General features: G+C 52.6%; 6 protein-coding genes across 6 annotated transcripts; 5 read left to right on the top strand and 1 right to left on the bottom strand.

The window, feature by feature from the left end:
• Positions 1-3338: 3338 nt before the first annotated feature.
• On the top strand, positions 3339-4775 carry LTHEOB_4481 (Amine oxidase; the record flags this gene model as incomplete). Its single annotated transcript, XM_035513520.1, has 1 exon — positions 3339-4775. One exon carries the CDS (start codon positions 3339-3341, stop codon positions 4773-4775), a length of 1437 nt encoding a protein of 478 aa, XP_035374530.1.
• A 1242-nt stretch (positions 4776-6017) lies between these two features.
• Positions 6018-7109, top strand: LTHEOB_4480 (Hydroxysteroid dehydrogenase; the record flags this gene model as incomplete). The annotated part of the gene is made up of 1 exon (XM_035513519.1): positions 6018-7109. The coding sequence occupies one exon, from the start codon at positions 6018-6020 to the stop codon at positions 7107-7109; it is 1092 nt and encodes a 363-aa protein (XP_035374529.1).
• Positions 7110-7672: 563 nt separating this feature from the next.
• LTHEOB_4479 (MFS transporter) lies at positions 7673-9407 on the top strand (the record flags this gene model as incomplete). Its single annotated transcript, XM_035513517.1, has 3 exons — positions 7673-7756; positions 7824-8621; positions 8673-9407. 3 exons carry the CDS (start codon positions 7673-7675, stop codon positions 9405-9407), a joined length of 1617 nt encoding a protein of 538 aa, XP_035374528.1.
• A 3300-nt stretch (positions 9408-12707) lies between these two features.
• Positions 12708-13900, bottom strand: LTHEOB_4478 (Allantoate permease; the record flags this gene model as incomplete). The annotated part of the gene is made up of 4 exons (XM_035513516.1): positions 12708-12841; positions 12890-13227; positions 13283-13540; positions 13599-13900. The coding sequence occupies 4 exons, from the start codon at positions 13898-13900 to the stop codon at positions 12708-12710; spliced, it is 1032 nt and encodes a 343-aa protein (XP_035374527.1).
• Positions 13901-14693: 793 nt separating this feature from the next.
• Positions 14694-18853, top strand: LTHEOB_4477 (5-oxoprolinase protein; the record flags this gene model as incomplete). Its single annotated transcript, XM_035513515.1, has 5 exons — positions 14694-14751; positions 14835-15529; positions 15579-16295; positions 16608-18739; positions 18811-18853. 5 exons carry the CDS (start codon positions 14694-14696, stop codon positions 18851-18853), a joined length of 3645 nt encoding a protein of 1214 aa, XP_035374526.1.
• Positions 18854-23922: 5069 nt separating this feature from the next.
• On the top strand, positions 23923-25039 carry LTHEOB_4476 (C6 zinc finger domain containing protein; the record flags this gene model as incomplete). The annotated part of the gene is made up of 3 exons (XM_035513514.1): positions 23923-24070; positions 24132-24857; positions 24939-25039. 3 exons carry the CDS (start codon positions 23923-23925, stop codon positions 25037-25039), a joined length of 975 nt encoding a protein of 324 aa, XP_035374525.1.
• Between the last annotated feature and the right edge of the window lie 78 nt (positions 25040-25117).

The following is a 25117-nucleotide window of genomic DNA, read 5'->3' as shown; positions in this document are numbered from 1 at the left end:
TGAAGCATCCGTGTGAGTATCCTGTAGGTAGGAGGCTCATCTGTTATCGCTAACCAATGACGTGGTGTGAGGTACTTAGTAACGGGTGCCGCGAGTTCTCTGAGCCCCAACAGCGCCTTTTCCAAGATTCTGTGCAGCCTTACTGCTTGCATGACGGAAAGCAGCCACATACCAACTGTTGCAACGCAATCCGTCTGACATACATTTCTCATTTTTCGATCCGCAAGGCTGAGTGGTTTGCAGAATGATTGCGTGGGGTTCGACCAATATGGGCTTGAGGCGTGCAGCATTTCGACTGTCTTTTTTTCAAATGGCCACACCATTTATCAGTAAGCATTGCATAGATCGTTCGAGTTCTCACATAAACGGGCTTTTCAAAAGATTGTACGAACTATGTACAGATTGATCGGAAGTAAATTTTTGTCACTTATCTAATGAAATATTGAACCTACTCCTATGGGAACCGAAAGAGCTAGTCCGATTTCCTATCCGGCCTCGTGAGAGATAGCGTACTGGTATCGCGGGACTTAAGCCTAGGAGCACAAGCTCCGCAGTAGCATGGGCTGCGCACGACGGTCATGTTCCCCATCGGGTGGGTGGGCGACAAAACGACACGATTTGTCTCCGTGCCCGCGGCGACCAGCCCTCCTCGGAGACGGTGCCAAGAAACCAAAGATGTGCATGACGCGGCCCACAATCAGGCCAGCAGCAGGTTCTGCCTCCAAGTGCGGAGGACTTTGATGCAGCTTATCTCCCCGTTTGTGAGAATGCTTCATCAGGCATGGGTTCAATGCTGTCATCTGTTGGCATGTACGAGCGAAGCAGCCTGGTCTCTCCGCCAAAGCTCTGCTTGATATCACTATTAAAAAGCATGAGCTTGTATACATCATTCCCCTGGCACAGAGAATCGACTGCCAATATGGTGTATGCCTGAAAACTCTTGGGGTGCTGGCTGGTATAGAAATCCATGACCTTGAAGCCGTCTTACAGGAATCTGATCTCCCAGAATCAGTAGAATGAGCCACCAGATATGTCCATCACGTAGAAGGTACCAGTAGACGTTCAGCTGTTACCCGTTACTGGCCGTGTGAGATGCTGTCAACCTACAATTATAGCTCCGTGTTGCCGGTGTTGCACGTAAGCCGACGACGCACAACCGTAATGGTGAACTCAATGCCACCGCTCTTCAATCATATGACGTTTAAGACCGCCTACAATTTTTAGCCATTGTAGACTTTCCACAAGTCATCAATCAGACGAGGAAAGGCGATTACCATGCAAGTGAGATGCGGATGTCTGTGCATCTTACTGTTTTACCGACCAACATAATGCGCAAATAGAGTATTTTGTCGACGTGGAGGGCATTTACCCATGGTGTTCGAAGGTGGTATTCTGATATGATGGCTGAACACTCAATCGTTTGGGTCTTTTGCGGCCCAGATGCACGAAGCCCTCATCGAAACTCCTACAAATCAGCTCACGTAGACCACCACAATCAGCCTCGCCATTCTAGGTGAGCTGCAGGAGAGAGATGGGATGGGATGCAAACTGAAGTAATCATTGCTGAAAGGCAACTTCTGCCCCACGAGCTCATCCCTGCCATCGGTCCATGGCAGTATTCTGGCCACGTCTCTTTCCGCGGGCTCCAAACCAATGAATGCAAACAAAATATCTCGCCAGGTGTTCAGCCGACAAAAGCATGCGCATGCGCCTACATTTCACTTGCCCCAAGTGCGTGCTGCATCAAAGGTTGATGGCCCCGAGCCCGTTTTGCTGACAGTCTATCTTTGCCTAGAAGTCACGACGGCCCACTGAATTGATAAAATCATCATTTTGTATCTGGCAAGACTGATGGTTGGGTACAGGCGTGTCCCAGGAGGCGCGATACCGTCGGCCATGCTGTGAGGTTGAAAAATGAAAGCAGCTGAGGGCTTGGAAACATCACTCAGATATCCTTCTGCTAACAGAGGCTATGTGGTAAGACGCTAGTTAATTCTATTCATACCGTAGAGCTCGATCGGCATGTTAAGTTGCGATATTCAGGTTCACAAACGTGGCGTTGGAGCCTGTGAATGCGATAGCAGCGGATATGACGTTGCTGGATGACGTCTGATAGACGCGTTATTTCACATTCTACACGCTTGTTGTGGTGTATGTTTGAGGGTTCCAGCAGGATATTGCTGCTGCTGCTCGTACAGTAGATGACGGTGTCCTTCGGGGAGCTGTTCGCTCTGTCGGAAAGATTTCATACTCATTTCACACAGCTATCGTCGCATACCTGGCCAATCGGGGTACAAATATGATGCAAGGTTCTGATACCATGAGTAATTCAGAGGCTAAAGTGCCACTCTCCATCGTGTACTCAACTCCGTCTCACCGATTTCATCTGCATCAAGCACTAAACCAAAACAAAAGCCCAAGTTCCTTTGACCGTGGTTTCACTGAATTCCCCGTGGCGCACACCGCATTAACGACAGGCAATACTGTAAGCGCCGTGCTCGCCCGTGTTCCGCGACTTCCGATATGCGATGACGCAAGCTGCGCGACGCCAGCAGCCGAACATCGACACCACATTCAGTAGTGCACCTCAGCGAAACACCCCTCGAGCGCGGGAAAGTCGTCGCCATCTCTTATGTCTGGGACGAGTTCGACCGGAGCCGACACCTCATAGGCATTCCGCTGGAAAGTAAAGGGATTCTTGCCGTCGAAGGACACTGCCAAGGAATCCTTGCTATTCCGTCTCGTGCCGCTTATACATCGGCGCTCGTGATATGCTCGGCTAAACGGAGCGTGCAGACTGATATATATTAGCCAGCCTTGGCGGCTGCATCTCATGACATATGTACACTCTGAAACACTTTACAGCGGTGTCTATTCGCTTCGCTAATTAGGCTGCTACCAAGCTGCCAGAAGTAGTAGATAAATACGAGACATTTGGACCAAACAGATTAAAGAAAAATATGTCCTGCCGCGCTTGCCACACCTTTGTCGTATTAATATCCATCAGCAGTGGTGTGATACAGATGGAATATTAGGCTGTTTCAATACAGTGTTTAGTATTGGCATTTTATCCTTTCGTGTACAACGTCGACCGTAAATATGCGTGATGGCTTGCATCAAACTCAGAGACGCATGGTGGCTTAATAATTATTGCCCACACTCATGCTTATCAAACCCAAGGGACGGGAGCCGCCTCCGCGAAAAAGCACATGGATACTCTCCCGTTGCGCTGGGATTTAAATTCAGCGCGTGCCGCGCAATTTCCGGCTTCCGGCTAACGATTCTTTCTATAAATTCTCTTTGGGTCTTCCAAACCACACCTCCCGCCGGACTTGAAAATGCACTTCAACATCAGCAAATTTATCCTCTGCCTCTGGGTTGGATTTGCATACGCGCTTTCATCCAGACAGGAGCAGGCCGACCAGAACACCGCGGTCGAGGTCATTACCCGTGATGTGGCCATCATCGGTGGTGGCTCAACCGGCACGTTTGCTGCCATCAAGCTGCGCGACGAAAACCGAACCGTCAGCATCATCGAGCACAAAGGCCGGCTTGGCGGTCAGACAGAGACGTACACCGACCCTGTTACTGGAACTCCAATTGACTACGGCGTCGCTTTCTTCCACGACCTTGATATTGTTCACGAATACTTCATCCGATTCGGCGTTCCTCTGACCTATATTCCTCTTTCGGCCTCAACCGGAGGGACTACTGAGTACTTTGATTTTACCACCGGCGTACGGACTAATTACAGTCGGTCGGACTCAGCCGCCGCATTAGAGGCTTACGCGGCTCAACTAGCAAAATATCCGTACTTGGAAGAAGGCTTTGACCTCCCTGACGATGTGCCCGAGGACCTTCTCCTCCCATTCGGCGAGTTTGCGAGCAAATATGGTATTGGTGATATCGTCTTCAGCATATTCCAAGTTGAGCAAGGCTACGGCGATTTTCTCCAGCTCCCTACCATATACGCCATGAAACTTTATGGGCTTTCCCTGGTTCAAGAGTTGCAAGCTGGGAATGGGGTTTTGGGCACGCTTCGGGGGAACAATAGCGAGATCTACGGCCTCGCGGAGGCAGAGCTTGGTTCAGACGTCCACCTACATAGTACAGTGCTTAATGCGTCACGCGACGTCTCATCTCCCACGGGCCATTCGACAGAAATTCTCATCCAAACTCCGACGGGCCAGAAACTCATCCAGGCCAAGAAGCTCCTCATCACGATCCCGCCCACGCTCGCGAACCTCGAGCCCTTCGACATCGACGCCAACGAGCGCGCCCTCTTCTCCCAATTCCACTATGATTATTTTTGGACGGGCCTTCTCAACCAAACCGGTATACCCGTGAACGTTTCAGTCTCAAACGTCGATCCATCCCGCCAATTTTGGCTACCCGCGATGCCCGCCGTTTATGCATTCTCCGTGACGCATGTACCTGGGCTTATCGACTGGAAGTACAGCGCACCGACAAATTTGTCCGTCGACTCGGTGAAGAGAGAAACAATCGCAGCCCTCGATAGGATTCGGGATGGCGGACAGTTGAACTTCACCACCTCACCGGACGTTGAGCCCTCTTTCGTGGCGTTTGCGGACCACTCGCCTTATGCGATGAGGGTCGACCCTGAGGCAATCAAAACAGGCTTTTACCAGATGCTCTACGACCTGCAGGGATACAATAATGTTTTTTGGACGGGTGCGGCATGGCATACGCATGACTCGGGCTTGCTGTGGCGGTTCACGGACAAGATAGTTAATCAGCTGCTAGAGACTCTATAAGGCCTCCAACTACAGTGCTTAGTATATATAACACACTCGAGACTCTCATCTCAATTGCAAAGTTTTCTTCCCGGCTGCAAACTACTCGAGAACTTGCCTGAGAAGGGTGATGTATTCCGGATGCATGCAAGAATCGTCGTGAGCATAGATAACTGCCGACTGATTGATAGATTGGAGCCAGACTGCGGGAATTACTTAAGGAATTTCTACGTAGACGATGGGGTTTTAGTCCTGCTGAATTCCATGACGGAACCAAGGTAGTCAATGTGTTGACTCCCTGACGGAGCTTAGGCATTGTCTTACATACGCTCATCGATCAGCGGCAGCATTTGCTTAACCGGGAACTCGAAAGTCTCATCCGTTCAGTGCAGTGTTTGAATAACGAGTGGAACAGGCTATCTGTAAATGAGCTGGAAGGTCATTGTAGTTGAAAGAAATTCCTCGGGATGCTGCGCAGTACAAATGTATCTCGTTGCAGTTGCCCGCTATCGAACCATATACGACAGTTAATACTTCCTCTTTGGGATATTTATATGCCAGCTTGGCGACGCTGTATTGAAAGACAAAATCCAGCAGCTGCTTCTCGAGCAAAAAGTTTACGGTAAGGAAATGTCTTAAAATCCAACTCAATAGAGGCATTGGTTCAGAGTAATCAATCCATAAAAGATAAGTAGCATGCATTGTCAGCGCAAATTGGAAATGATCTTGTAAGAGTGGTATGCCTTCTGGGACATATGCAGCACCGCAGTCGCAACGGAATACAGCAACGAAACAAATAATTTGGGGTGAATGATGGTCATCTTGACACTTTAGAAGCTGAGACTGGTGCTGAAGCGGATGGCTAAGTGCGTGAACTTCGCGTCGCTACAGGTCAGGGGCTGCAGTATTGTGATAGGTCGGTGCGGCACAGCAAAGAGAACCCCGGCAGCATCCAGCTGCAAGACATTCAGACATCATGCACACATGGGAGCCTTGTCTTGGTGTGTAATCGCACGCCCGTCACATTGATGCGAGGAGACCATAATATCTGCTGATGTCCAGTGGACTAGCTTCGCATTATCACCTGAGTGCAGGTGAGGTAGACGCGGCACAGGATTCTCAGCCCGGAGAAGCGGCAAGGCAACAGCGTGCGGCGCAGCAAGTGAGCACAATGAACTGGTTATTTAATACTTGAGTGTTCCCCTGACTGGTCTCCTCTTATCTCATTCATCTTTACACGTTTCGCTGTTCGCATCGGCACCAATGCAGCCTGGCAAAAGTCTTGGAGCAGTGCTCATCACTGGCGGATGCGGCTTCTACGGTCACCATCTTATACGCCGCATCCTCGAAGTGGAGCCGACATGCGCCATCTCGGTGCTTGACGTCGACATCTCGGAGGACACTTTCCCTGGCGTCTCTTACCACCAATGCGATCTCGCCCACGGCGCCGGCGTGCGAGCCATCTTCGAGCAGGTCCAGCCGCCGCCGCGCGTTGTCTTCCACCTTGCATGCCCTCCCAGCATTGTCGTCAACGACCAGCGCTTCTTGCGGGTCAACGTCGAAGGCACCCGCCACCTCCTGGAGGCCTCCCGGAAGGCTGGCGTCAAAGCTTTTGTCTTCACATCCTCCTCGGCTGTCATACACGACAACGTCTCGGATCTGATTGAGGCCGACGAGACCATGCCCATACTCAAACCACCGAAACAGAAGAGCGTCTATACCCTCTCCAAGGCCATTGCCGAGGAGGATGTGCTTGCCGCCAACCGCAAGGACGGCATGCTGACCGTCTCCCTCCGGCCCTGCACCACCTTTGGCCCGGCCAACCCCGGATTCATGAGTCGCATCGTCGAAGTCAGCAAGGCTGGCAAGGCTCGCTTCCAGATGGGCGAGAACAACCCGTGGGACTTCGTCTACATCGCCAACGTAGTCCACGCTTGCCTCCTCGCCGCTCACCGTCTCTTGATGGCCGCGAACTCCCCTGCTCTACCAGTCGGCCAGCGTGTCGAGGGCGAAGCCTTCAACATCACCAACGACGAGCGAATGACCTTCTGGGACTTCACGCTAGCCACATCTGCCGCAATCGGCAAGCCGGTCGACAAGAAAGCCATCGTCAAGGTCCCGCGCTTCATCGCTATCCTCGTCTGCTTCTTGTCTGAGTGGGGCGTGTGGCTCTTCTCGCTCGGCCGCAAGCAGTCTAACATGGTCCGCGAGGGCGTTGTTTTCGCTTACATCACGCGCACGCTCAACACGGACAAGGCCAAAAGAGTGTTGGGTTATCGGCCAATTGTCTTGCTGAAGGATGGGATCCGGGAGAGTGTGGAATGGTACATGGAGCAGGACAAGAAAGCAGAGTGAGCAAGGGCGGCATCGTGTCATTATCTCTTCTTGCGTACATAGATTCCCTCTCTTGTACGCGGGTAGATTTGGACATGGATTTGATTATTTATATTTCCCTTGCTTCATCACTAATTGATTTGAGCCTCTAGAATGGTGGTAGAAACGAGATTTGTATTATCTTTTCAACTACATTTTTAGTACAGGAACTTTCTATACGTGCGGCCGGTGCAACCCTGCTCAACCATTTAAAACCTTCATTCAGACTTTCCCAAAGATTCAAAATAATCAATTTTGATATTACTGAGAGCTCAAGAGAAAGCCCAGAACCAGCGGGCAGCAGTATCGTGTTCGACACTGCACGTGACCTTAGCGTTTAGCCCCCACACGCCCTTCGAGAGACAAGTGAAATGAAACGTAGGGCAAGACACCCCGCAACGCTACAAAACGGCATCTGTGGCCCAACTGAACTCTCAGCTCCCCCCCGTTCACCAAACCTTTGGAAAATGAGTGACACAATCGAGACGATGCAAGACGCTCAGCCGAGCCCAACAAATGAGCCCACAACACCACCAATCGTGCCAATGCAAGTCGAAACAGTGGATGAAGAGTCTGCGCAGCCGCAGCGGAGCAAGATCCGCCTCACTGCTATTCTCACTGCCCTCTACGTCCGTCTTCCTCTCTCCCGGCACACTTAACACGTGACATCACTGACCACCTCTGCTGCCGCCACAGCTTTCGCTCTTTGTCGCAGCTCTTGACCAAACGATTGTGGCAACCGCTATACCGACGATCGCCGCTCACCTCCACTCCGCAGCTGGCTACACCTGGATCGGTGGCGCGTATGTTCTCGCCAAAGCCGCCACCATGCCTCTCTGGGCCAAATTCTCCGACATTTGGGGCCGCAAGCCGATTCTGCTCGCAGGCCTCGCTATTTTCTTTGTCGCATCCGTTGTATGTGCCGCCGCACCGAATATGGCAGCCCTGATCGCCGGTCGCGCGCTTCAGGGCGTTGGTGGCGGCGCCCTGATGCAGCTGGTTACGATTACGATCAGCGATCTGTTCAGTATGAGGAGGAGGAGCTTATGGATGGTATTCACAGACGTAACGTGGGCGGTGGCTGGCGGCGTTGGCCCCGTACTGGGAGGTGCGTTGGCGCAGTTGGTCAGCTGGCGGTGGGTATTCTGGATCAACTTGCCGGCGATTGGAGCTGCTTTTGTTTTGGTGGCCGCATGCCTGAACGTACATGATCCGAAGACGAAGATGGCGGATGGCTTCAAGGCTATTGACTGGTATGGGACTGTGGCCATCTTGGGATTGACCTTGATGATGTTGCTCGGGTTGGATTTCGGGGGTGCCATTTTCCCGTGGAGCTCACCGAAGGTGGTTTGTTTGCTGGTGTTTGGGGCACTGATGCTGGGCTTCTTCGTCTTCAGTGAAAAGAAGTTGGCCGTCTATCCTCTCATGCCCATGCGGTTGTTCAACCAAAAGTCAAACGTTGCAAGCTTGGTATCAGGCTGCGTCACTGCCTTCGTAAGTCTTTCTTCATTTTCTGCCGCGATAGAATTTCTAACAAGCTCGTAGGTTGCCGTAGCGGCTGAATACTACTTACCACTTTACTTCCAGTCCTCTAAAGGCGCCTCACCCATTCGCTCTGGCGTGCTAGTTTTACCACTCATTTTGACCACAGCCTCCGCTGCAGCCAGCTCTGGCATGCTCATCCACCGCACCGGCGAATACCGCTTAATCCTTCAAGTGGGTATGGTGTTCATGACCCTGGGCGTCGGTCTCTTTACTTTGTTCAACACAGATACCTCTATTGCAACCATTGTTGGCGTCGAGGTGATAGCAGGCATTGGTATCGGCCTGTGCTTTCTGCCTCCTCTGATCGCATTACAGGCCCACGTTGTGCAGGATGACACGGCTACAGCAACATCGACGTTCGGCTTCTTGGGTAACTTGGCCAATGCTCTATCCATTGTGATCGGCGGTGTCGTTTTTCAGAACAGCATGGAGTTACGGGTGAAAGCTCTCGCCCGTGCGGGGCTGCCGGCAGTTCTGAGCGACCAGTTATCAGGACATCATGCCGCTGCGAATGTCGAGCTTATTGGAACCATCAACGATCCGGTGCTGAGGCATGCTGTCAAAGATGCATTCTCTTGGAGCATGAGGAACATGTGGATACTGTATGCCTCCATGGCGGCGTGCGGAATCATTGCCAGCTTCTTCCTTTCAAAGGTGGTTCTCAGTAATGAACATACGGAAACGAAAACTGGCATTAAAAGGAAAGGACCAGAACCCGTTGCTGCCAGCAGCTGAAAGACTCTGGTGCGTTTTCCTCACGGGAAAATGGCTGTTTTAACGGCTTACATGCGCGGATAAATCAATGATACGACGAGCACATTGACACTATCAAATCTGGCACGGTGTATTATTTGGCCATAGCAACAGATGAACGCCGTTCACATTTGGGACGAAAAGTCCAGCCATTACCCCAGAACCAACTCAATAGCCTCCCTCTCTTTCGACTCCCACACTTCCCTGCTCACCTCTCCCACGCCCTTCCGGTACGCCACTCCATCGATCCATTCCACCCAAAGAACATTGTACCACTGCGGCACTTCAGCCCCCAACGGCTGCGCCCAACGCCGCCCACCCTTTTGCCTATACATCATCGACACTGCAATGAGCTCGACACGCACCGGCTTGCCTTTCTCATCCCCAAACAGCACTTGCCTATCAAGTTCCTCAAGACCCGAAGGGTCATGGACCCATAAGAATCCATGGTGGTCGTCCCCACAATTCCTGAATTCAGGATCGATGAGGCAGTAGTCTTTTGAGTCTGAGGAAGAATACTCAATTTCAAAAAATGCACGATGAGTGGAACAGCAGAGATAGCGGCCGTCGGAAAGATTATCTTCGAAGGCAGTATCATGCACATCATCTCGGCGTCTACCTCCCAGTGGGACCGGATAGCTGAATTTTACTCCCTCGATGGAATCATGTGTGTAATAGAACCGAGGAGGAAATGGGTCTCTCTCCTTACTTAGGGTTGCAGTTTTGTTGGAAGTGAAATTTGGGTCGAGTGTGTAGGCATCGAACTTTGAGCTCCAGCATTTTGGATCCTCGAGGTCGATTGGGGAACGTTTCCATCCCAGTGGCAGCCGCTCTTCGCTTGCGTTGGGGCCAGTATAGCGGGCCTTATAAGAAAAGCATTCGTTGTGCAGAAGTTCCATTGGTGCAGATTCCTTGATCCGTTTCAGTGACCATTTCACGAGAGGAACCACTCGCTTGAAGTAGTCTACGGAATAGAACCAGGTCTCGGGATTCCACAGAACGAAGTCCTCGTTTCTCCATAGGGAGCTATCTACCATGGTGCCTTTCCAAGCAACCCATGACCAGGTCGGGGCGTGTTTCAGAGGCTCATATGACTCGTGTGGATCCCAACGACGGGAGAACGGTGGGCGTCCATCCCCGTCAAGATACCAGCTTGCAGATCTCCAAATCAAGCACACGTCAAGGAACATCAATGGGATTCCCCAAAGAAAGCCTCCTGGAAAGCTTCGCGTCAGAGCTGTCGTTATTCCCGCGAATGCATTGACCGCGTCCTCGCTGCACGAGAAGTCTCGCTCACTGTAGGCGAAGGCCAGCGCTTTGAGAGCTTCCAAGTCTGGGAAGAGCGGTATTCGCGCCAGAGATGCCATCCGAACCGCTGTTACATCATTATCATATGCAGCAGATGATTCGGGTGTTGGTGGATCGCCAGCTTCCCGGTGCTCTTCCCAAAAGCATGTCTTCCGGCATTCCCACCTCACAGACTCGGCCACGAAGACGAGCCTTCTGCGAGAGAATAGATACTCCTGGAAGGTCCAACCACGTGTATTCCATGTTGTGTTGCTTATGCCACCTTCACTGGGCCAATTAAGTTGGGTTCCATCCGGCCAGGTGAGGATGCACCCGTTGCTACGCGGTGCAGATATGCCCTTCAAGCCGCTCAAGCCAGCTTCAGCGTCTGTACCCTCTGCAGCTACAATGGTGAGGCATGCGTTGGCGTAGACTGCCGCCATGTTATTGATGAGATGGGCGAGAGTCTCATCATCTTGGATGATGCAAAGCGCATCGACCCAGAGATATCTCTCCCCGAGGAGGCGGACAACGCTAAGTGCGTGGCTGATGGTTTTGGGGAGTTTCAGATCTGGCTGGAGAAAGGCACCTGGTTCTCTCAACCTTTGTAGGTTCTGTGTGGACGCTTTCACCACTTTCACTTGGCCCCAAACGTAGCTCAGCGCGACGTACGAGACTTCTTCTCCAGCTGGAACAAGACACTGCTCTTCCACGTCAATGAGCCATGTGAGCTGTGGGCGCGGTAGGCTTTGGGCGTTAGCTGTGGAACACTCTGCGCCGTGCTCTTGTTTGCAGATTTCTTTCCAGCTCTTAAATAACTCCTCGTCAATCCACATAGGGTCTAACGATCTTGAAATGCTGCCTTCGACATCGTATTGACCCACTCGGGAAATGAATAGCTCTCCATGAATCGTCCTGGGGTACTGGGTAATAGGTCCCCCAAGAACAATCTTCGACCCGTCCTTGGTAACAGTAATCTCGCTGTGGTTGCGGAAGAAGTTGAAGAACCATTCGTGCGTACTACAGACTTCACTTTCGAGAAGTGCCGCCGGCGGCCTCAGTGTAATGCTGCGTCCCTGCTTTCCTTTGGCGAGGTCAAGCATCTGCACACAAATCTCACATTTCCCACACCCCGTTCTCGCCTGTGTATCGTAAGCACTGTGCTCTACTTCTCAAATAATCGGTTTCCACTGCCTTTGAATTTGCCACACGATCAAGGTCTATTATACCCGAGCTGGCATTGCCACTTTCCAGTTTCATAGCTAAGACGTGTATGCAAAAGAATGCTTTCCGAGATGGAAGTTGGGTTGGTCGCTCCCAAACGCGAAGTTGCGGTGAGACGGCATGGCGCAACGAGGCGGGGTTTTTCTTCGCCCCCACGGAATCAAAAGTAAGCCACTGGCGTGTCTAGAAGCTTCCATCTCGGTGGGGTATAACTCTGCTTAGTTGCTCAAAAATACGCGCAGGACATGGGAGTCAATCATGAAGTGCGTATTTCTACCTACAGCTTTGATCTCTCATTTCATCTCCTAATAAGTATATCGGAAATCCTCCTTTTCTTTGTCCGTTCGGTCCGAGAACGCGTCTACAGTCCCTGTTGCCTTTCCCCCAATGCTATCTCTTCTTTTATTCTCAAAGGCACACATCGCACCGTAAGCCAGAATTGCAGCCATTGCCACAACCAAGCATGCCAAGAGGCCAGCGTATCCGTGAGGGTAATCTGGTGCGTCATTCGCGCGAAAGACTTGTGGGCCGATGATATTCCCCGTGCAATAAGCAATGAAGTAGATTGCGTTCATCGTTACCTTTTTGGAATGCCCTGAGGTGTTCACCATTGGCAATGACGACCCTATCACGTAGGGACCCCAGTATGTGTAGAAGATGTAGTAAGCCGCAAGTAGACCGGACTTGTTGGTTCGAGGAAGCTTCCACATGAGTACCGCACACATTATGGTGACGAGATTGCAGGATGCTGCGATGATACACCGGACATTCTTATAGCGCCCTGCAGGATACGCCAATATCCATGCCCAGATGGTAGCAATAATTCCAGTTGGAATCCCGAGCAAGGTTGTAATAAGCGCAGAATATCCGAGGCCAGAAACGATAATCGAGGCGAACGTGATCAACTGCAACAGTTAGAAGAATGCCAACACAAGAGCCTGGAGAACATACACCACCGTTGGGAATGTTTTGAGCAATTGAGAAGACAAAGAGCAGCCAAGTCTTCGGGTCACACAAGCACTCTTTGATCTGGTACCATTTAATCTCTTTGCTCTCCACACCCGTGTTGTTGTCCTTGATGCGTTGCAGACAAATGAACTTTTCGCGGTCGGTCATGTAGCGGCATTGAGCCGGTGAGTCTGGTAGAAATAGAAACACAACTACGGCCCAAAGAAGGGAGAAGCCTCCCAGGACCAGAAAAAGTAGCCTCCAGCTTGCGAGTTGTGTGTCGGCGTTGCCAATTCCGTAGCTAACGATTCCCGTGAAAATGGAAGAGAACTGAGACATCCAGCTAGACTCGCCACATTAGCATCAGGCCGTCTTCTTTCGTGAGGAAAATGTCTTACCAGGCAACTCGAATGGGCTGTTCTTGATTCTTCCACCACATGACGGTTATGATATTGCAGACCGGAAACAAACAAGCCTCAGCCATTCCCATGATAAAGCGAACAGCTGCAAGGCCAGCGAAGTTTTGCGTAGCGGCTGTGCAGCACATCATGATGGCCCAGACCAAGACCGTGACAGAGAAGAACTTCGCCACGGGGAGTCGTTGGATGAGAAAAGAAGTTGGATACTCAAATAGCAGAAATCCGAAATAAAAAATGCTGGTCCAAAAGCGTTAGCGGTACGTCATAGAACTTTTCAGAAAAATGCTTCATGTACCTTCCAACCCAAGCGTACTGATTTCCAACAAGATGCGTGTCATCCTTCATGCCATAAATGGCGGCGTTCGATATGACGACTTTGTCAACGGCAGCAACGATAGTGGAGATCCATATTATTGGAAGAATAGATAGATCAATCTTCCACAGGACCTTTCGGGCTTCGGCGGGCGTGATCGGAGTCTCTCTGATTTCATCGTCCAGGGTTGCGAGGAAGCGTGCGGCAACATCAATTACTTCACCCGTAATGTCTTCCGCGCTATCATGCACCGAGCCTTCGGGCGCTTTCTTCTCCGTGGTCATTTCGAATCGGAGTGACTGCGTGAAGCGTAATAAGGCACGAGGAATTGGAAAGAGTGTGCACCAAAGCACGGGAGAATTGGAAGTTGGATCTCTCGAGCTCGCAATGAAACGACTGGTAGTATTGAAGAGATAAAGCAAAAGGCTGGATTGATATCAAACTTGGCCTATCAACAGTGAACCTGCTCTTGTTCTTGGAATGTTACCCCCATGTATGCGGATGCAGGGATGGAGAAACATGTGCCGTTATCCGCGGCACAAGGGGCAAGACAACTGCGGGGACAAGATCCCGATGACGCGGGGATGCGTCGCACGTTTCCGTTCTGCGGGCACCCCTCAGCACAGGCCGATCGGCTTCTTTGAGGGTGCTGCCGACCACTGCTGACGGCCACTGGAGATGTGAAAGTATATCTTATCGGCAGAATGCGATAAGGATGGATGGACAAGCGAGGGAAAACGATAGCTGGAAGGGGGCTCGTTTTCGACCACCACTTTCGGATCGGCACACGGGCGGCCGACCCTCGCGATCATCGACCGTCAGCAGGCCACAACACTAGCGTCAAACCCCTCTTTGTGTTGCCTATCGATAGCCAACTCGGCCAATGTGCCACTCAATGCAGCATTCCTCCGCTGCCGGTGCCGCCGACACGCAGATGGACTCAGAACTCCCGTATCGACCATCCATCCTGGGCGCCCACAGTCATTGCCTTCGCATTTATATACCGTCGGACTTCTTGGGTGGGCGGTGAGTCAACAGCTTACTTCTTTGTCCATTTTGTTTGCAGCTGCGTTGAACATGTCTCCACACCACGTTGATCTTGAGGTAGATGGCTTGAAGATCAAGATTGCCATCGGTGAGTTTCTTTTCCTGCCGTGACACATGACCATACAAGTTGTGGCACTCCATGTAGCTTGGCATTGTATTGATTCCGTGTAGACAGAGGTGGCACATTCACGGACTGTTTGGGTATTGTTGAGGGCCGAGAAGATGACATTGTCGTCAAGCTCCTGTCTCAAGATCCTCAGAATTATGAAGACGCACCTATCGAGGGCATTCGACGTATCCTGGAGCAGGCTACGGGCAAGCCTTATCCGAGGGATGAGAAGTTGAACATCTCTGGCTTCTCGGAGTTTTCCATCCGCATGGGAACCACCGTTGCCACGAATGCCCTGCTGGAACGGAAAGGCGAGCGAGTGGCGCTTGTCATTACGAAAGGTTTCGCCGATTCCCTACGGATAGGCAATCAATCCCGACCTGATCTCTTTGCACTCAAGATTGTGCGGCCCGATGTTCTTTACCAAGACGTCGTCGAGATTGATGAGAGGGTCACAATCGAAGACTACCAGCAGAACCCGTTCCGAGATGACGACAAGATAGCTGCTGCATTGGAGACAGACCCGGACCTGGTAAAGGGGTTGAGTGGGGAAGTCATCAGAATTTTGAAGAAGATCGACGAAGATCAGGTCAGAGAGGACTTGCAGCGACTCTATGATCAAGGCTACCGCTCTATTGCCGTTTGCCTCGTGCATTCATACACCTTCCAAGATCATGAGTTGGCCATCCAGAGAATTGCAAGGGAAATTGGCTTCCCGCAAGTTTCACTCTCAAGCCAGTTGTTGCCAATGATCAAGGTTAGCTTCGTTTTTGCTCTGAACGACCAGACAGACTGATGTTTCCCAGATGACCTCTCGTGGAATCTCATGCACTGCCGACGCCTACCTCACTCCAGTAATCAAACGCTATGTGGAAGGCTTCCGGGAAGGCTTTTCTGATGGCCTACAATCTGAAAACTCGCGCTGCGAATTCATGCAAAGTGACGGCGGTCTCGTTAGCTACGACAAATTCTCTGGCCTCCGAGCCATCCTTTCTGGGCCTGCTGGTGGTGTTGTCGGCCATGCACGCACATCTTTCGATCCCGCCGATCCCACGCCAGTCATTGGCTTCGACATGGGTGGCACTTCGACGGATGTCTCACGATATGACGGCAAGCTTGAGCACGTCTTCGAGAACACAACTGCAGGCGTGACCATTGTGGCCCCACAGCTGGACATCAACACCGTTGCTGCAGGTGGTGGCTCGATCCTCTTCTGGCGGCACGGTCTTTTTGTCGTTGGACCCGACAGCGCTGGAGCACACCCAGGACCCGCCTGCTACAGAAAGGGAGGACCCTTGACAATCACCGACGCCAATCTGTTCCTGGGCCGCCTCCTTCCAGAATATTTTCCTAAAATCTTTGGCCCAAATGAGAACGAAGCTCTGGATGTTGAAATCACACGGAAGAAGTTCGCTGAGTTGGCCCGCCAGATCAACGAAGAAACGGGGCAGAACAAATCTGCTGAAGATGTTGCGCTCGGCTTCATCGATGTGGCTAATGAATCCATGGCAAAGCCTATCCGAGTACTTACGCAAGCCCGAGGATTCGATACATCAGCCCACAATCTGGCATGCTTTGGTGGGGCTGGCGGGCAACACGCCTGTGCCATCGCTTCATCATTGAATATTCGAACTGTGATAATCCATCGCTACTCCTCAATACTTTCAGCGTATGGAATGGCATTGGCAGACATTGTACACGAGGCGCAAGAACCATCTTCGGGAGTGTTTGATCAGGCTGCCATGGGGACTATTAAGGAGCGAATCATGGCACTGAAAAAGGTACAACACTCGCACGTCATGACTGCTTGATAATATTGGCTCACATCCGAACAGAAAGTAACCGCACAGCTTATCGGTGACGGGATTCCGCCCGACAGAATCGACTATGAGGTCTATCTCAACCTGAGATATAAAGGCACCGACAATCTTCTCATGATTCTGGAGCCCGCCTCGGGTGATTTCACGTCGGAGTTCCTCACCCAGCACAAGAGGGAGTTCGGGTTCAACAAACCTGGCCGGCCTATTCTCTGTGAGGACATACGCGTCAGGGGCATCGGAAAATCTCTATCAATCCCCACAGAAGCTCCACAAGCAGAGCTGAAATCCATCGCGACGACTGCCATCAGTACTGACAGGCAGGATGACGAGACTATTGTGTACTTTGCCAATGGTGGCCACCTCAAGACTCCCGTATTCTTCCTGGGTAGCCTCACGGCTGGTAGTAAGATTGCTGGACCGGCAATGATCATCGACGCCACGCAGACGATTGTTGTCGAGCCTTCGGCCACGGCAACAATCCTTTCCAAGCACGTTGTGCTTCACGTTCCCTCAGCAAGCAACAAGGATAGCGAGGGTGCCGATGCCATCGACCCGATCAGATTATCCATCTTTGGCCACAGGTTCATGTCAATCGCGGAACAAATGGGACGAACTTTCCAGAAGACGTCGGTCTCGACTAATATCAAGGAGCGTCTCGACTTTTCCTGCGCGCTGTTTTCGCCAGACGGTAAGCTGGTTGCTAATGCACCACATGTTCCAGTGCACCTGGGCTCGATGGAATACGCGGTCCGCTATCAACACGAGACGATGGGCCCGTCTCTCAAGCCTGGGGATGTCATCTGCAGCAATCACCCTCTGGCTGGTGGTACGCATCTCCCAGACATCACCATCATCACGCCAATCTGGGACGACGCCGGGAAGGAAATCATCTTCTACGTAGCGTCCCGAGGCCACCACGCCGAGATCGGTGGGACACACCCAGGGTCGATGCCCAGCGACAGCAAGATGCTGTACGAAGAAGGGGCGCAGACGATGGGCTTCAAGATCGTCAGCAACGGCGTCTTTGACGAAGAGCGGGTCCGTCAATTCCTCGTCGACGAGCCAGCCAGCTACCCCCACTGCAGCGGCACCCGCACCTACAACGACAACGTGTCGGACCTCATCGCCGCCATCTCGGCCAACCAAAAAGGCGCCTCCCTCATCGCCGCCCTCGTCGACGAGTACACGCTGCCCGAAGTGCACAAGTACATGCGCGGCATCGCCAGCACCTCGGAAACCGCCGTCCGGCACTACCTCAAAACCCTCGCCGCCTCCCGCGGTTCCTCCAGCGGCGCACCCCTCACCTTCACCGACCACATGGACGACGGCACGCCCATCACCCTGGCCATCACCATCGACGCCGCCACCGGCTCCGCGCTGTTCGACTTCACCGGCACGGGCCGCGAGACGTTCAACTGCCTCAACGCGCCCATCGCCATCGCGCACTCGGCCATCATCTACGCGCTCCGCTGCCTGATCGGCGTGTCGATCCCGCTGAACCAGGGCTGCCTGGCGCCCATCACGGTGCGCATCCCGGAACACACGCTGCTCAACCCGTCCGCCGCCGCCGCCGTCTGCGCGGGCAACCCCATCACGTCGCAGCGCATCACCGACGTCGTTCTCGGCGCGTTCGCCGCGTGCGCCGCGTCGCAGGGCTGCTGCAACATCCTGTCGTTCGGGACCGGCGGCCGGGATCCTGTCACCGGCGAGGTCATCCCCGGGTTTGGGGTTGGCGAGACGATTTGCGGTGGCAGCGGCGCGGGGCCCGGGTGGGTGGGCGAGAGCGGCGTGCATGTGCACATGACGAATACGCGCATTACGGATCCCGAGGTGCTCGAGCTGAGGTATCCGGTTGTGCTGAGGCAGTTCGCGCTAAGGCGAGGGTCTGGAGGCAAGGGGGAATGGGATGGTGGCGATGGGGTGGTAAGGGAGATGGAGTTTAGGATGAGAGTGAGTGCGAGTATGTTGAGTGAGAGGAGGGTGTTCCGGCCGTATGGCATGGCCGGAGGAGGGGCGGGTGAGGCTGGGTTGAATCTGTATGTGAGGAAGGAGAAGGGGCCGGACGGCGTGGTGAGGGAGAGAATCGTGAATATTGGAGGGAAGATGGAGTTGGATGTGCAGCCGGGAGAGCGCATCATCATTCATACGTAAGTGCTCCACTTCACCCTTCCCTGACCGGAGTCATTGTTCTTGAAGTCTGACAAATAATTGGAAATAGCCCTGGAGGTGGCGCTTGGGGTGCCGCGGTGGACAAGGAATAGATGGGTATCCATGGACAGCTTTCATGTAACGATGCGCAGATGAGGTCAAGGGCAGTAACAACCCTCATTTCTACTGGCTTGCCCAAGGGTGCGAAGAGACTTACCAAACTACACATTCTGTTGATGACACAGCAGTCTTGTGTACAATGTGCTGTGGGTGAGTTAATCTTCGACATAACAGCAGCTGCAGGGAGCGGCTGAAATGCACGCTTATTGAATATTAAATTTACTTGTTGAGTGCGTGAGGAGCATCATACTCGAGCTGAGGAAAAGCAATACTGTTGCAACGCTGCGGGTGACGGCCAGCCAAATTGCGCAGAGCTTTAATGTGGGGTTCGCGCCGCCGGAAAGCGGGGTAGTTGACGATGGGGGCGTCGGACACGTTCATGACAGCGCTGGTGCCTCTGAGGTACATACAATTGAAGCTGGATGCCTAATTGCTGGTCATGGGATCGAAGTCGTTGCTGCTCCGAAGTTATAAAAGATGTGTTCTCATGGTTGAAAGTTGGCAGCGGACCGGCGTGCAGCTGCGCGCTTTCAACCGTGTTGGCGTTTTTAATCATCTTGTGGCAGCTGAAACGCGGGGCTGTCTTACTACCACCAGCCACACGTAGCAGGCAGGGTCATGATGTAACATTATTGCGAACTCGTAAGAATATCTAGATAGTCTCGGAAAATGTCCAACTAGCAAAAGACGTCATAGACACTGAACCTGAAAAGAAACCAAATTTCCCCGCGGCTATAGACATATAGCTTCATAGTCTTTCAAGAGCGGTGCAACAACTTCCTCTACAAATCGTCTTCTAAAACGGTAGCTTGCAAAGCTGTACTCTTTTAGCGGCTGATAGCCGCTATCCACATCAACTTTCGGCTCGAAACACCAATTAACCGCACAGGTATACCTCGAGGCCTGTGCCGGCGCATGGCAGTTGAGTTCTTCGACCAGCTGGCCAACCGTGTCTAGTCGAGCCATTTCGTCTTGCGGGGCATCTTCTTCCATGCAGCCAGAGAGCTTCTGCGCAAAGAAGAGCTCGAGCAATACGACGCAATGGGAGAAAAGCGTCCGTTTCTTGATTGTGAACACATTCTTCCGACATGGCTTTGTTATATCATGCGGTTGCGGAGGCTGGTTGAATTTCTCGTAGATGAAGAGACGATATCCGTTATCTGCTTGCCTAAAATGCAGGTCTTCGAGCCCCCAATCGTTCCCGAGCCACGGCGTATGGTAGAGCTGCAGTACTGCTGAGGCCAGTGCAAGGGCAACGGAACTTCTGTTTGCATATCAGGACTTGGTACGGATAAAATTGGTTTCAATATACCTTTCTTTTGGACTCAACAACTTTCTTCGCCTTCTAGAGATTATGCTCGAAAGCCTGTCTAGTTTTTCGTGCCATGCCCAAAGCACCCCTGCTTCATGGGCGTGGTAGTGATAGTGTTCGCACACGAATGATCCAAGATGTGATGTGTCTGAGCATTTCTCGCCAAATGAGCTGCACAGATCATTAATGATGACTCTGGTACTGATCTCTTCTTCATCTGAGCTTGGTTCTGATGAATCCCTCGTGTCTGGAAATTGGAATCTGACATTTGAAGGCCTTCTGAACATTCAGTAAGACGGACCATGGTGCCGTTTGAGAACTTAACCCACTTTTTGGCAATACATTTCTGATAGTTCACGAAAATATCGCGTTGTGTCCAGGGAGGTGTATGAGAGTCATCTCCGATGCTTTGTAGAATGAACGAGAACTCAAACGATGCTGTGACGAGATGTGGATCTTTTCTTCCCGGGACGCGGAGCAACAGTCATGCGTCATGCCTATGTGAAGTCTTGCAGGACTGGGGCCAGCTATTCGCGATAGCGTCGCACAAGTTAAGGCTATACGGTTGCACTTCGAGCCATTGGTCGGGGACGTCCAAGCTGTCGCTATCATCCCACTGGCGTCGCACTTCTTCAGCAGCCATTGATCCTTTAAACAGTTGGTCAAGTTGATCAATATCAGACTTGATGTCGTTCATGAGATCTTGATGGCGCCCTTGCATAAGAGCTCGCTTAACATTCTTGTGTTTTTTGAAGAAGCGCGCGCAAAGTTTCTTGTCAATCCTATTATGCGATCCATTCTTGGACAAAGATGGAACACTGAAGTCCTCATTCAGACCCAGCTTCCGTCCGAGGCGCTTGAATTTCTTCAGAGTTCGGGTGCAGGAGTTCAAAAAGGCTTCGAAACCATCCTTTCCGAGTGCTCTACGTAGCTCCATTGCTACTTCTTCGTCTTTCCACGGTTCAGAACGTTTAGTCAGTTCCCGGCATTTGGAAGGGGTGAGCTTCAGTTTCCTTAGGTAAATGTCGAAGCCGTTCTTAAGGTTTACCATGTTGACAGTGAACGTGGTGTACGATTCATGGAATTGATCTTGGTAATTCATCATTTCCTTGACTGTCGATGCCTACGGCAGATCATCAGTTTGAATCGGCGATGGGTTTGCGGAATGCCTTCTTACGCCTTGTATGTACCTAGAGCTAAGACATCTATTACGCGCCCTTTACTAGCTCGTAAGAGTAGAGAGTTCCTCCGGAAGAATACCCGAGTGGCTGCATTAGGCGAGCTGAAACCCGGAGGTCCGGTTCCCTGCTGCACCTTCTTCTTTGGGAATCCTTACCGACACGTTGTTGGACTCCACCCACGCTGTTGGACTCCACCTACTGTGAGACTCCCCCCACGCTGTCTCCACACCACTATCCGTTAAACGGATAGCAAGCCGTCCGCGGTGGATCCCTGTCACGTTATTTACTGTCCCGTCTCGTTATAAATTGCTCTTTGTAACGAGAAACTAAGCCTTATAAGGCAAAATAATTGGTTTTGAAGGATTGAAATTTGGGTTGTAAACTCGGCCCCCATCCCCGTGAAAATATCGTCTACTACAGCTACTGGCTGCTTCTCTTGTTTCTTATAACGTAAACTGGGTCTACCCTGTCGTCGTCATGCACTCGCATTCACAAGGATGCGGTGCCGATCTCAGCCGCAGCTGCCTGCTGGTGCTATCGATTAGGCATTATAAATCCAAGGCTGGGTACGGGAAACATGTAAGCTGGGCGATCGCACGGGTCGGAGAAGCCCGACGGGCTGATCTGGGTCGGTTAAACGGGAGGAGGAGGAGTGGGCCAGAACCGGGGGAAAGGGGTGGTGTGAACGCGATTGTCGTTAATGCTGCAGCAATCGATGGTGAGCCAGGTCAAGAAGAAATGATTCAGGGTCTCGATGTTGAGGCTCTCGGTATCGGTGATTGCGGTGTCATGAACGTGTATACGTCCGGCCCTGCCATTGGTGCATTTCGAGAAAATGAATCGTCCGCAGTAGTCGTCATTTCAAGGCTGGCGAATGCACGGATGGGGCTCAGTGGGGTGTCGTGATAGTCGTCATGGTCGTTGGCTCTCCGGGCTATTCGTTCGGTGGTGACGATGCGATCCCCGTTAGCTGTTAGTCGATCCACCGGAGTTGTCGTTGCTCCGTTTGTCCCGCCTGTTCCCGGAGTCTGGGCTGCAAGGGGCTCTGCATGTGCTCCAGGCCCGAGCGCGGCGCAGCGTACCGTAGAATTCTTCGGAAGGATTCCATTCGAAACTCGTTTAATTTTGGATTCGTGACAACGGCCGCACGCATTACAAAGGGTCGTACGCGGCATGGCGAGTATATCTGCGGTTGCAATCAAGGCCTACTGGAGAAATTGTAAGTAAATACAACAAGTTTCAATGGGACCGGAGTATTAGTGTCCAAACCGGAGTTGTTGCTGTGGCATTTCTCTGTGAAAATTCGTGTAGGTCTTCTGCATCAAAAATTGCCGCTTCTACACGCCGAGGCGTTCCATATCAAATGCAACACTTTCCATGTTTGGCTAGTACCCTTGGTGGTTCTGAGCAGATAGCTTGTTGGATCACAAATTTCATAGCCCGGAAACGCCAGTGAAACATTTCCTCAGATGCAGAATGGCAGGTTCACTGACTTATATTCATTTTTTACTTTCCATATTTGTTCGATTCATCTTAGTGCCGGCGTTCGAAGAAAAAGCTACCCGGAGAAGAGTTTACTGGAGACAGCAAACTGAGCACAAATGGGGTCGCCCATATCTCAAGAAGCCTTGGCGGAAGTTACCAGTAGTTTCGACGGTAGCCCAATACGGGCGCTGGTGTGGCCGGGAATGTGTTCCTTCAATTGATAAGAAGTAAAGTCCGGCTCGAGCGGTGCAGCATGCAGACCAATTGGGCAACCCCCGGGCTGGCCAATCAGGGCACGGTTCGCGGACCACATACGAGCTCCTTCGTGCACCCGGTCCGGGCCGCCTTGCATATCAACCGACAACTCGCACGAACGCACGCTAAGCCGGACGAAATAACGTCCATGGCATGTGGAGCTTGATGTGCTCGCAAACCCCCACTACTTGCACCCCCAGACATTTGCCTTGCCCGGTTTCCTCCACCCCCGGCTGGTCTGCGATTACGCGGTCCGTGACCCTGAGTCACGGTCTGCCCATAAGCAGGCAATGGAAATTACTCTTTCGGGCAACCGCAAATCCTACAGGAATGGCCGTATATATAGCACTGCAGTTGTCTAACGCACTTGCAGGAACTAAGCATTGGCTGCTGAATCGACATAATCAATGTTTGGAACCCTCGTTTCGGACGTTCGGAGCAAAGAGGCACTGGTGTTTGTCGAGAATACCGATCAAGCCTCAGCCCTCAGTCGCAGTCGGCGCGAAAAGATCCACATTTCCTGCGTGGCATGCCGAGCACGGAAGGTAAGAATGTTCCACCCATGTTCTCCTCCAGATCAGGTTTTGTTCAGAATGGCTGAGAATCAACGCAACTCCAGGTCCGCTGCAGCGGCCAGCCATCGGGGTGCGATCGATGTGCTGCAGTCTTTGCCGAGTGTCGATATCCGGCCGGTGAGGGACGCAGGCGAAAAAGTAGTACCAACTCGTCTGCTGCACCGTCACGGCAGAGCCCACAGCCCGTTACCACAGCAGCTGGCCCAATTGGCACCGTGAGCAATTCTCCACCACCACATACGAACATTGACGAGATGCCTGAAAACATGCAAGACTGGTTAAACATGGACACGGACATCCCGGATGCGCTCTCGATGGCGCTGCTGGAACCATCAGGACTGGAAGTCGGCATGGATGACGCAACATGGGACTCGCTCACGCGAGAAGCCAGCCGCCTCATCGGTACGTCAGCGAACATAGCACCTTTCTCCTCACGAACGACACGGCCAACAAGGTCCAACAGAATCCAGCGCCGACACCAGCCCCGACGATGCACTCTCCACCAACCCGGCGATCTCCCCGCTGCTCCAACAACAGTCCCTGGGCGACCCAGAGCGTTGGCACAGCGCTCCCGACCTCAATCGCTGGTTCGTCGACCAGCACCAGCAACCTCTCCCGACCCCCATGCCCTCGACAACGTCATCCCATCACAATCAACCCCCACCACCACCACAACAACGCCGCCAATCCTACGCCTCGGCGCCGCCGCCCCCCAAACCCAGCTGCCACTGCCTCCAACTCGCCGCCAGCCTGCTCGAAGACCTGTCGGACAAACGCGCATGCTCTTTCGACGGCCTCTCCCCCCCGCTCGACGTCCTCCTGCACTTCTCGCGGCGGGCGCTCAACCGCGCGGCGGCCATCGTGGCGTGCGAGCGTTGCGCGTCGCTCAGCGAGGCCAACATGCTGCTCGCCATGGCGACGCAGTACATGAGCACCATCTTCGAGCGCGTGGTCAAGGGCTGCATCGATATGCAGCGGGCGAGCAGCAAGAGCGGCGGCGGCGGCAGGCGGGGGCGGGCGTCGCGGAGCGCGTCGCCGCTAGGGGAAGATGGGGGGTGGGGCAGCGAGAGCGGTAGCAGTGGTGGTGGGGCGGCAGCGGCGGACCACCACATGTGGTTCTCGAGCTACTGCATTGAGAATGTGGGTGAGAGGGCGGCTGCCGTGCAGGGGTTGGCGTCGGTGCAGCTGGGTGAGTATTTGCGGATGCTGCGGACGCTGAAGGCCCGGGCGGCCGGGCGGCCGGGGCATTTGGTCTTGCTAAATGAGGCAGATCAAAAGATTAAGGCTGTGAGGGCCATGATGATGCTGCCGTCGTCGGATAGGCCCGGTTCGAAGGGGGGCCAGGAGCGGGGAAGTCTTCTAGATCTGTAGTGGGTGATTCTAATGCGAGGAAGGCTGTTTGTAGTTTTTTTGTTCCTTTCGCGCGTTCTAAGATAGATGGCGATAGGG

Source organism: Lasiodiplodia theobromae (genome assembly GCF_012971845.1).
Source record: "Lasiodiplodia theobromae strain AM2As chromosome Unknown scaffold_12, whole genome shotgun sequence".
In the NCBI taxonomy this organism is placed as follows: domain Eukaryota; kingdom Fungi; phylum Ascomycota; class Dothideomycetes; order Botryosphaeriales; family Botryosphaeriaceae; genus Lasiodiplodia; species Lasiodiplodia theobromae.
The sequence above is the reverse complement of the archived record's forward strand: the minus strand, read 5'-3'. Positions and strand labels throughout refer to the sequence as shown.